Below are 12148 nucleotides of genomic sequence, written 5' to 3'. Positions count from 1 at the left end.
GAGAGAGAGAGAGAGAGAGAGAGAGAGAGAGAGAGAGAGAGTTAAGGACCCTGACAAAACTATTAGCTTCCCAGGGACTTGGTTCTCAGCCAAAACCTGAATAGAAAGGGATGGTGGGAAGGGTTGGAGGTTGGACATATTGTGTGACCATAAGCTATATGGCTGTACATCCTGGTCAATAACATAGACCTTGGCCAGTCTGAAGCTCAAGGTCCTTCTTGCACTCTGGTCAGTAGCCATCTACCCCTAAACTGCCACCACCATTTCTACCTTGGAAAATTCAGTCAGATAAGAAGGAAAGAAGGATCCTAGAGCCATAAGTAACCTCAAATTTTTGTCCCTGTTTTTCCCCCATTTTTTATCTGATTCCCTTTTCCCTTGCCCATTCTCTCCCCACTCCATTTTTTCCTTCCTTCTCCCTAGCCACCTCCCTAACCCACACTATGACCCCAAGGACAGAGGAGATGAAACAGACCCTCAGCTTCCTCCACTGCAAGGCCCACAAAGGTCCACACTACAAGTCTTTCTCACTCTATGGTAAGAATTGTCTCTCTTACCTCCCATTGACTGCAGGATGCGCTGTCTGAAGTCCTGAAGTACAGACTGTAACTCTTCATCTAAATAAGCAGGCAGCCCTGAGGAGGAGAGGAGACACCCTCTCTTAGGAGTCACTATCAAGGCTGAGAGTCAACTGAGCTTACAAGGCATTGCTCAGTGTTCGTTCACATTCTGCAAATTCTGCTATCCCAAAGCACCAACTATAGATAGATTATGTTGCATTTAGGAAAATAAAAGGACTAGATTAGGAGTCAGAAAGCCTATATTCAAACCCTATCTCTGCTACTGTGTTGCCTTGAGCAAATCATTTAATCCCTCCTGGCCTCAGTTTTCTCATCTGTAAAATGGGAAGTGGACAAGATGATCTCCAAGGTCTGATAAAACACACCTTGCTAAGCACATTGCTGAGTCAGGGATTCATTTAGATACAGGATGTGTTCTGCCATTTCTTGATATAGGAGTATCAAGTGTTTCTGCCTTGCAGGAGCAGTCTAATGAGTCACTCAGGGCAATCTCCTCCCTATTCCTTGGCACAAGTCATGTTTATCCCATTCATCAAGCAAGAATATTTTCCCTATCCTCTTTATCTGTCCATATCCTATCCATCCTTCTGGCCCAGTTCAAATCTGACCTCATTCAAACCTTCCCTGACTATCTCAGTCCACAGTTATCTCTCCCCTACTTCTTCATTCCTACCTCATAGGTGGTATTTGTCTCTTCATTATGAAATGTCTTATATTTTTCTCTGTGTCTTGTCTCCTTACTTAGGCTAAAAGCTCTTTGAGGGCAGAAACCTAGTCTTCTTCCCTTTTATCCCCCATAGCACCTAACAGAAGACTCGTTGAACTGAATGGATTTTGGGGGATGGGAAAATACATCATGAAATCTCCCCACGCTATAGTTTTTAATGGAATTTCAGGCATTTTGTACCCCTGAGTAGAAGTATGTTTTATCAGAGCTTGGAGATCATCTTGTCTACCTCCTCCCATTTTACAAATGAGAAAATTGAGGCATGGAGAGTTAAATGATTTGCTGAAGGCTACACAGTAGCAGAGAGAGTTTGAATACAGGCTCTATGACCCCTAGTCTAGTTCTTTTATTTTCCTAAATGCAACATATTCTATCTATAGTTGGTGCTTTGGGATGGCAGGTCAGAGTGATAGGAGTATGATGGATCCACATTCCATCTGAAACCAGACTTCCTTGAATAGACTGATGTGGAAAAAGAAGGCCAGTTACAGTGTTTTGAGGTGTGGAATTCATTTGAGGTTTTGGCAAAGTGGTTGTGAATCCTTGGTCTTCTCTGGGCCAGAATTAAGGCAGGGAAGAAAATGTTTTTCTTGTTTTGAAATATAAATATGGGATCATTAATATTTAAAAATTCAAATCAACAGTGTTTCCCTGGGCCAGATGAAGGATTCCCTTTAATATGAGGGTGATCATATTATTTTCTAGAGCCATGACTTCTCCTTTTGCATCTTTGTTCTTTCTTTTACCAATGATTTCTTTCCCTCTACTTAGAAATTTCCTTTAGGCTGAAAACCCAAAACAAAAATTTTACCTTGATAATACTATTTCAAAGTGATTATCTCCTTGCTTCTTTACTTTAGCACCTCTAGGTCACCTTCATTTGATAAAAAAGTAAGAGTGCAATTCAGAGCAGTTGTAATAGCTGGTACCCAAAGTTCTTTCATGTGTGAATGTAGCTGGCTGTGTACTTCAAATGCCTGACTGGTGGACTTCAGAGAACAGAGAGGACAAAGGGAGCATTGCCAGAACCTAAGCCCTGACCATTTCTGTGGTCAATGATATGTAGTATAGAAGGTGAGGGAGAAGAAGCACCTGGGGATGAAACCATGGCCATCTCAGGGTAGGGTAGGCAGAGCAGGGTAGGAAGTGCCCCTTCAAAGTCCTCACCTTCTAAATTCTCTGCCCTAGTTGCAGCTCTGAGTGTCGCTGGAGAACCCAGGAAGAGTGGAGGGAAGGAGTGTGCTCTTTCAAAGCTAGATTTTCCCCTTTTTGTACCATTGAGCAGGGGAAGTAAAGATTGAACCTGGCACCTACAAGCACTTGGAGAGATGGAGGACTACCCCTTGTTTTATCACACAGCCATGCTCACCTGGAGGTCCTGTCTCACCCTTTTCACCCTTTTCCCCTCGTTCGCCCACTCTTCCAGGAGCCCCAGTCAGTCCATCCCTTCCAGGGAGTCCAGGTATACCTCCAGGGGGTCCCATGGGGCCTGTAGAGAGAGAACCACAAGACTGGGTGAACACAGGAATCCATAGCCTAGAGGACTTGCAGCAAAAAGATGGACATCTTGACACAGGACTTGTACAAGTCCCACAACATAGTCAACTATTCTTAACAACTTCCCACAATTCTCTGCTTCGGTGATGCTTCAACCAAATCTCAGGGGAAGACAGAAAACATCCTACCTTTACCAAAAATTCTCTTCATCTAAAATTTCCTTTTTATTCCTCTTCATCTAGCCATAGTTTATCCATCTTTTAAGTACCAATCTCTTTAATGAAGTCTTTCCTTATTACTCCAACCCACAATGATCATGGCCTCCGATGACCCCCTATACTATTGCCAACAGCACACTTAGTTGAAATAAAACTGGCCTTTCTTCATCCTCAAGCAAGCATGTTCTAGAATAGGAATTCTCAACTTTTTTGTGTTCTCTACCCCTTAGGCAATCTGGAGAACCACTTCTCAGAATAATACTTTTAAAAATTCATAATTAAAGGAAATGCTAAATTTTTAATTAGACGTTAATGAAAATAAAGATGTAATTTTTCCCCATCTAAGTTCAAAAACCTCCTGAAATCTCTCAATGGAATCCTCAAGGGTCCATGAACCACAGGTTAAGACTTCCCTGTTCTAGAGCAAAGGCTAATGCAACCATTTTCTCATCTACCCCTGATATATAGGCCTGTCCTTCACAGTTTATCTTATCTGTGCTTCTGGATCCTTCCACTTTTCTCTATTTAGTCTGAGGGTTCCATCAGATCATAGGATAATAGCTTTAAAGCTGGAAGGGGCTTTAGAAGTCATCTAGTCCACCTTTTCATTTTAAACATAAGGAAACTGGGGTTCAAAGGGGTTGTTTCACTTACTACACCAGTAGTGTATATGGGGGGGGTAAGGCACTCCCCTCTCCCCATCCCATAATAATAGCAATTCACATTAATCGAGTACTTTAAGATTTATAAAGTGCTTTCCTCCTACCAGTTCTATGAGGCAGGTGGATGATACAAGTTTTATCCCCATTTTAGAGATGAAGAAATTAGACCTCAGAGAAATCAAATGACTTTCTCATTACTCTAGTTAGTAAGTCTGAGAGTCAGAATTTAAACCCAGATTTCATGATCACATCTAGTGCTCTCTTTCCAATAATAATCATGACACACTCAGGCAGGTGACAGGGAGCTTTCTTAGGTACCTGGTGGCCCAGGGTCTCCTTTGACACCATCCCGACCATCTCTGCCAGGCAGACCTGGAGCACCATGGGTTCCTGGGATACCGGGACTTCCAGAGCACAGTTCCATGCCACCCATGACCAGGGAAGGCACCAGAAGCATCAGGGCCAGGACCAGTGAGGACAGGGTCATTGCTCCAGGTCCACCTGCAAAGGTCAACGGAGGTATTTGCTTAGCAGAATAGATCATAATATGAGAGTCTTCCATCTTTTCTGAAATTTTATCTTTCATTTTATGCCTTCACACTGGCTTATCAGCTTGAGATAGGCCCCTTGCCCTTAGCCCCCATTACCACTCAAACTATCTTCATAAAGGGACTGCATACCCCTTGAAGATTGGAGATATTGGTCACAATATCTCTCTATAGGTTTTGTTACTAATTAGATGCTGCCTACAATTTCAACATTAAAGCTTTATTCTTTAAATGCCAGACTTTGATCCCTGGGAAGCAGTAGAAAGAATACTGGGCAGTGAGGAAACCTGAATTCTGGTCCCAGCTCTTTTACTAACTCACTCTGTGATTTTGGTCATTATACAGCATCTTTTGGCCTCAGTTTCCTCAACTGTATAATTAATTTCATCAACTATAACACACACACACACACACACACACACACACACACACACATATATATATATATATATATGTAGTGCTAGAAGTCATCTAGTCTAACCCTTTCATTTTATAGATGAGGAAACTGAGGCCCTAAGAGGTTGGTACTTGCCCAAGGTCATATAGGTAATAAATATTAGAGGCAGGATTAAAAACCAGGTCCTCTGACCTCAAAGCCACTGCTTTGCCCACTATCCTCTGCTGCCTTTGTACCCAAAGAAAAATAATATCACTTCCATAGGGGTGCATAGGGTTTAGAGATGGAACTATCTTAGATTTCATCCAATCCAGACGCCCTCATTTTGAACTGAAAACAGCAGATGAGGAAACTGGAATGTAAATTCCCCTATACCTGTAGGGGGCTGTAAAGAATATTAAATGCTTTGGGAATATACAGAGATAAAAAAGTTTGTATCAATCACTATTAGATTATAAGTTGGGCTGCCAGTAGGGATACAGGAATCATAAAATTTTAGATCTAAAATGGATTCATTATCCCTGCTTTAGAGCTGAAGAAACTAAGACACAGAAATATTAAAATCCCATTGACATCATCATTTATCAGAAAGTTAGCCAAATCAGTGAGTTGCTAGTTATTTTGGGATCCTGGGCAATACTTTCTTGAAACTACCTTCACCACTGAGACAGTGTCCAGTCCTCCCCAATCCCCAACATTTTTCTCATTATTAGTGCTGAATGTGTAGGCAAATTATTGGGAGAGTTCAACTTTTGTTAACCTTTTGGATATGAGGTCTACAGGGAGATGTGGGTAGGTGTTGGGAAAGAAAAAACAATGCACGTAGCTGAAGTTTTTCCTTGTTATTGTATTTCTGCAGCTCCATCTCTGCCTAGCTCTCCCACTCTCTCACTGGGTGCCTTGCCTGTGAATTTCCTAAATGCTACCTAGAACCCCCCACTTCAGTGTCCCATCTGCAGACTTTTCCACTGCATCTGTTATTCAGAACTTGCCTTAGGAACTCTTTCTTCTTCAGGGAACTTTTCTCAGTCTGTAGCCACAATGGAAGGGTCCTAATAGGCATTAGTTTGATAATTAATAATAGCTCAACATGTTGGCCCTCCTGAACACTTTGAATGACACCATTCCCTGGCCCCAAAAGGGAATGACTGTTTAATGGTGGAAATTTCAGGTATTGCTCAGACAGGTGGGAAGATATTGTTGTACAAGGAAGCCTTTCTGATTTCCCTATATCCCACCGTACTGCTCTTTCCTAAGAGTGGCTTAGCATAGCTGTGTCTGCTGTTGCCTGGTTCTCAATACCACCTTTGCATTTGCCCTGGTCCCTGTGTCCCTTAGCTAGGTCAAAGGAAGAAGGGATAAATGCCCTGGATACAGAGAAATTCAGAAACATTTTAAAGTTTAAGTAACTGACACTTACCTCTCTTCTTCCAGGCAGTGTCAGGAAGGAGAAGCTAGTGGTCCCATTTATACTGTTTGTAATGCAATATATCTAGATATATATATATATATCCTGTACCTGAAGGAAAGATCTGGTGAGTAGGGATTCTAGAAGTGTTGGTAGAGGGGAAGGAAAAAAAAAAACTCTTTTATTTACATATTTAATTTCTTCCCTGAACGTTCAAGTGAGCTGAAGGGGGTACTTGGTGGTTTCCTTCTGGGCAGTGGGTAAAAGGACCTTGGCTAATAAGATATGGGGAACCCCTACAGGTGAATGAGCAAGGAGTTTCTGATTCAGAAAATTTCAGAAAGACTGATGGACAGATAGATATTTTTGCAGTGCTGTTTAATTGAATCTACCATTCCTTTGAGTTACATTGCCCTGTCCCTCCTCTCCTCCTCTAAAACAATCTTGTTTCTCTTGATCTAAGTACCTCACATTTGAAATTATTCTGTTAATTAGTCCTGAGTCTCTAATATGAGAGATCTGAGTATGATTTATGGGGGGAGTCTTTCACAAAATTTCTCTGGCTCATGCCCCTACCCAGGCAAAAGCTGAGAACATCATTATCTAAATCACTCTTCTCTTTCTGAAAGGGCCCTTGGTTCCCCACAAGAACTCAGGTTAATCAGATAACTACTTCAGGACAGGATTAATGTAACCCAACATGAAAATGTTAAAAGGGTTTATAACAGGGGTGAGGGAACCTGTGGCCTTGAGGCCACGTGTGGCCTTCTAGGTCCTTGGGCACGACCTTTTGACTGAGGCCAAGTTTTACAGAACATGTCCTTTTATTAAGGACAGCACTTGAGGACCTAGAGGGCTACATGTGGCCTCAAGGTCACAGGTTCCCCACACCTAGTTTATAACTAAACCTTCCTACCCTCAGGAAAACTCTCCTCAGCACTCTGGAGGGTATCAAGCAAGTCCCCTCTTTGGCGGGTCCTATGCTAACTTGGGTCACATGACTCATGGTATCAGAAAATGAATGGGTCTATGCTGCTCTTCTTCATTGGGGTTCTTTGCTTCATCATTTTTTGGTGCATGTGAATACTTGATGTGCCAGTTTCTCTAGTACTAGCAAGGGCAAAGGCTATCAGTTTTATTATTTTCTAATGGTTCCTTGCCATTTCATCCATCATGTCTGTCTGGGGTTGAGTGCTCCTGTATATGAAGTTTGCTTTAAGGTCCAGTTTCTGGATGCAGCTGTGCATCTCTGCCTTTTGCCCACAAGGTCCACATGTTCCCACTTATGTATGGAAGCAGATCCTTTTCCTATAGGGGTCCCAGGAGTTTCCCATGAATGAGAGGGAAGGGTTTTCTCAAAGTGTGTCTGGAGAAGAGAATACTACTCATATGGCTATTATAAGACAATCGTAGACCTGATTCTTGCCTCATTCTTTTTCCACTGGCCCACACTGCCTTCATACCCATTTGTAGTTTTATGAAAGGTTCTGTTCATTTAAGATCCTTCCTTTTCTTCAGGGCAGCCATATAAGAAATATCTGAACACAAAAACAGCTGTGGCCTAGAAAAAGTTGTGTATAATTTTTTTTTCTACTTTCAATAAATTGAATCCAATTCTAAATGTATCAGGGGAACTCATTAACAAACCACATGGCAAAAAAGTTTTGTCAAATGAAAAAAACCCTATCATATCCTTTGTTTAATTGATCTGCTCTTTCCATTTGGATTTTGCTCTTTCAAGGTCACTTTTGGGGTTCTTTTAAAGATTGGAGTGTATCTGCATCAGACCATGCTATGCAGTTTGAAATGAATTATAAAAGCCACAGTCCTGATAATGTGGTACTGAGGAGGACTGGGCCCTTGGTGACTATGGGGAGTGACTGTATCCTAACCTTGTGGGACCTTGTCTCTGTCTCTGACATGGGTGGACAAAAACTGAGCAGTCATGGTTGCCTGAAGTCCACAGACAAACACATACAAATAAGACGACATCACTGTGGGGTTTTTTTTAGGGGAAGAGGGGCATTTTCCAGGTTATTTTATTTGTGTGTATATGTATATGTGTGTTCAGCAATTGTCCCCCTTTCATGGTTTCACTAGCATTTAGTACAATTCTTGGTACATAGCAGGTGCTTATTAGATTCTTGTTGGCTTGAACAACTTGACTGTAGGCAGTTGTGACTGTTGAGTTAGTTTTTTTAATTCAATTCAACAAATATTTAATAAGCACTGCTATGTACCAGGCACTGTGTAACATGCTAGAGATATAAAGGAAACCCAACAACAGTCCTTTCCCTCAAGGAGTTTATATTCTTTTGGAAGGAGAAAGTGTGTAAACAGATAAGTAAATACAAAGTAATTTCAGAGGTGGCAGATCAGGAGAGCACTAAGATTGGGAGTGGAGATAGGAAAAGCCTTTCATAGCAAGTGCACTTGAGCTCAGTCTTGAAAGAAGCTTGAGATTCCAAGAGGCGGAAGTGAGGAGGGCAGATATGGGCAACAGTTTGTGTGAAGGCCTGGAGGCAGGAGATGAATGCCGTGTATGAAGAACAGCAAATAGGAGAGTTTGGCCATGACCCTTAAAGGGGGGAGAATAACACACACAAATAACCAATATCATTCATATTTTTCTATCTCTTTAAGGTTTATAAAGGACTTTCTTTAGAACCATTTTGTGAGATGGCTAGTGTAAATATTTTTATCCTGATTATATAGATGAGGAAGTAGAGACTCAGAGAAATTAAATGATATGATGGACATAATGGTGGAAAAGATACTCAAACCCAGGTTTTCTGACTCCTGATCCAGCACTCCTTCCACTACCACTTGGATATGGCATTTACTGGTATGGTTATATGTTGAATATGGTAAATGCTGTAAGAGAGAACAAAATGCTATGTGAGCCCAGAGAAGAGGGATTATTTTTGTCCAGGAGAGATAGATAGATCAATAGATTGATAGATGGATGGATGGATGGATGGATGGATGGATGGATGGATGGGTAGGTAGACAGATGTTTAGATGGTAGGATAGATTGAAAAACATTTGTTAATTGCTTACTATGCACTAGAAACTGTGATTAATGTTTGAGATACAAAAACCAGCAAGTAATGTAGTCCCTGCTTTTAAGGAGCATACATTCTAATGAGAGATACCAACACATGAAGGGGATCTGGAGTGGGATTTATTGAATAAAGAAGTGACATGGCCAGGCCATTTTCCTATGCCCAAGGAAAATCACTTGGGCAGTTATGTGGAGCATGGATTGCAGAGCAAAGAGACTCATTTAGGTTCAGAGTCCCAGATGAGAACAGAAGGTCACTTATAGGACAAGTAGTTGCTGGGAAAACCCTGAAGGGCTCTTGACAGTACCTAACTTTAGATGTTGTTATGAAACCATGTATTATACAACAGTTTCTGTATATGTCTTTCCTTTGCTGCACAGGAAGGTACATGAAACAGGGCCAGGAAAACTGTGAAATCAGCAAAGTTTAATTTGACATCCTCCCCTTCCTCTTTCATAGCTTTATCCCTCTCATGCCCTAACCCTTCTGCTCATTTCTAGCATCCAGTACCTTCAGTCTTCCCTTCGGATGGCCTAGACCATAAATGCCCTCTCTTGGGCAGTACCCCAATCTTTCTTTCTTTCAAATCCATATCATAGAATCATAGAATATCAGAGTTTTAAGGGGCCTCAGAGGCCATTTATTCTACTCCATATCTTGAAAAGGATGCCTCATTCCACCTAGTAAACACAGTTGTCACCTAATCTTTGCTGGAAGCAGAGGGTGATATTAGTGGGATGTAGGTATCTTCTATCTCTTAAGACAATCTATTCCACTTTTGTTGCTCTAATTTCCACCTATTTCATTTAATTCCGGCATCTGTGATCAAATAAACGGATTTAGTTCCTTTTCCATAACAGCACCTTTTAAATGCTTGAAGCCAACCCTCAGGTTCCCTCTATGTCTTCCCCTTTTCAGGGTGAATAGTCCCAATTCCTTTAGCTATCTTCATGTGGCCAGAACTTGAGGTCCTTCACCATCTTGGTTACTCTCCTCCCAATATTCTCCAACAAATCATTATCCTTTCCAAGATGTGATTCACAAAATTGACTATATTACAGATATATTTTGATGAGGGCAGAGTACAAAGGGACCATCTAGAAAGGTACAATACTTTTGGGGGAATTTTAGATCCCTTTTTGCCTATGGTATTTCTTTATCAACAGATTTATAGGTCATTTTTAAAAACATTTCCCAATAAGATGTATGTCTGAAAGGATTTGACAAATGGATTTGTCTTTTTAGTTTCCATATTTACAAAGATCTATGCTATGATCTAATCAACTGCCACAATGTACACTGTAACCCCTTCATAACTTACTAGAATCTCTATGACCAATATCACTTAAAATGTGGTGGTCAACTCTTTGTTGAGAAGTCTTGCCATACTTAGCTAGTTTGGCCTGGATGATGCACAAAGTCTTTTGCTGAGTCCATATCTGAGGCCTTTCCCTCGTGGCAGGACACACAAGAGCTTGAATTCCATTGACAAAGACAATGAGAACTCAGTGTCACCTCCATGCCAAGATCAAATATTGGAATAGCATTGTTGTGAAGAATACCAGGCCATAGTGAGGTATGAGTCTTCCCAGGAAGGGTCGCACTGGGACAATGTCTTCATCTAAAAGAATGAACTGTACCAACAATTTTCTGTAGTGGGGTTGGTTGGAGATGTTTTCTTATCACAGACATCTTTCCTGGTGCACTATAGAGGAACAAGAGTGGGTATTTACCGATTTGGTCAATGAACAAGGCGTAATGCCACTCTGAACAAGTGTTCTGTACACTGGTGCTTATATTTTCTTGCAGAAGGAGGCACAATGTAGGAAGTAGTTCAGTCCCAATATGGTTACTTAATGGAAGACCTTCAGTTAGCAGCATGAGTGGATGGTTCCTAGATCAGTTAGTTGTGCACTATCTCACTGATGATTGGCCAAGCCAAAAGCAGAGGTCAGGGATGGCTATATGGCGAATCATAGCTGCACTGCTGTTTTAGGAGAGAAAGGCTGTAGAAACATGTGTCTTGCCCAGGAGTGCACAAAGGATTGTAGTTGAAAGGTACCTGAGAGAGTACCTAGTCTAATCCCCTCATTTTATAGATGAGGAAACCGAGGCTCAGGGAGGCTGTCACAAAGGTAATCAGTGCCAGAGATAAAACTTGAAATTAGGTCATGTGACTTCAGGGTCAGTGTTTTTTCCACTGTACCACAAGCTCTTATAGAATACTTTGGCCAGAGTGTTCAATCTATGTTTGTTGATTGATTAAATAAATGATTAAGAAAGACTTGTATACTTTCTGTATATAAGGTTCATCTTGTCTCCATTAAGGTGCTCAGATTCTTAAAATTTAGCCACTGTTCAGATTCTTATAATCTAGCCAGTAGCTCACAGATGTTCAAACTCCTTAAGAGTCTGCCCAATATGACAGATGTTCTAATAAACCTTGTCTTTGGCTGAAAAAAAAAAAAGAAAGACTTGTAAATAGCTAACATATATGTTAGCTTACTTACTAAGTTCTAGGCACTGTACAAAGTGTTTTACAACTATTATCTGATTTGATTTTTACAACAACTCTGTAGGTGCTATTATTACCCCCATTTTATAGATGAAGAAACTGAGACAAACAGAGGTTAAGTGACTTGTCCAGGGTCACACAGCTAGTCAGTGTCTGAGACCAGATTGGAACACAGGTCTTCCTGACTCCAGGGCCAATGCTCTATCCCCTGGGACACCTGGCTGACAGAAGTAAGCAGGATGACTTGAAAGGGGACAGACCAGGTAGGGCTAGTCCTTAGAAACAACTCCCCAAACTATCCAACATGACAGCAGTCAGCCCTTCAAAATGATTTCACCTCCCTGAGCTGAGGAGGAAGCTTAACGAAATGAAGAGCCCTGTAGGTAAGGATCTCTCTTCCCTCCAAACAAATCTTTCTGGCATGATCTTAAGGAATAAGTGGCTTATGAGTATTGGATTCTTATAAATCGGTTTCAAAAACCCTCCAGAACTACCCCCCTGCGAGTTCTTTGGTGCTTTCATCCGGTACT

The 12148-nt window shown here is 41.3% G+C and overlaps 1 protein-coding gene across 2 annotated transcripts in view; it reads right to left on the bottom strand.

The window, feature by feature from the left end:
* Nucleotides 1–6157, bottom strand: part of LOC114041725 (pulmonary surfactant-associated protein A-like) — a 7886-nt gene extending 1729 nt beyond the window's left edge. The window contains exons 1-4 of one of the 2 annotated variants that reach the window (XM_027860320.1): nucleotides 6051–6157; nucleotides 4004–4186; nucleotides 2678–2797; nucleotides 558–635 (exon numbers count right to left, since the gene is read on the bottom strand). In XM_027860320.1, the coding sequence (XP_027716121.1) occupies nucleotides 558–635; nucleotides 2678–2797; nucleotides 4004–4172 (367 nt within the window). In that variant the 5' untranslated portion in view covers nucleotides 4173–4186; nucleotides 6051–6157. Of the gene's footprint in view, nucleotides 1–557; nucleotides 636–2677; nucleotides 2798–4003; nucleotides 4187–5622; nucleotides 5647–6050 lie in introns of those variants that run through there. The other variant, XM_027860329.1, reaches the window with a different exon arrangement.
* Between the last annotated feature and the right edge of the window lie 5991 nt (nucleotides 6158–12148).

This window comes from Vombatus ursinus, unplaced genomic scaffold, assembly GCF_900497805.2.
Source record: "Vombatus ursinus unplaced genomic scaffold, bare-nosed wombat genome assembly UNPS02000749.1, whole genome shotgun sequence".
In the NCBI taxonomy this organism is placed as follows: Eukaryota; Metazoa; Chordata; class Mammalia; order Diprotodontia; family Vombatidae; genus Vombatus; species Vombatus ursinus.
Note: the sequence above shows the minus strand (reverse complement) of the source record. Positions and strands in the feature narration are given on the sequence as shown.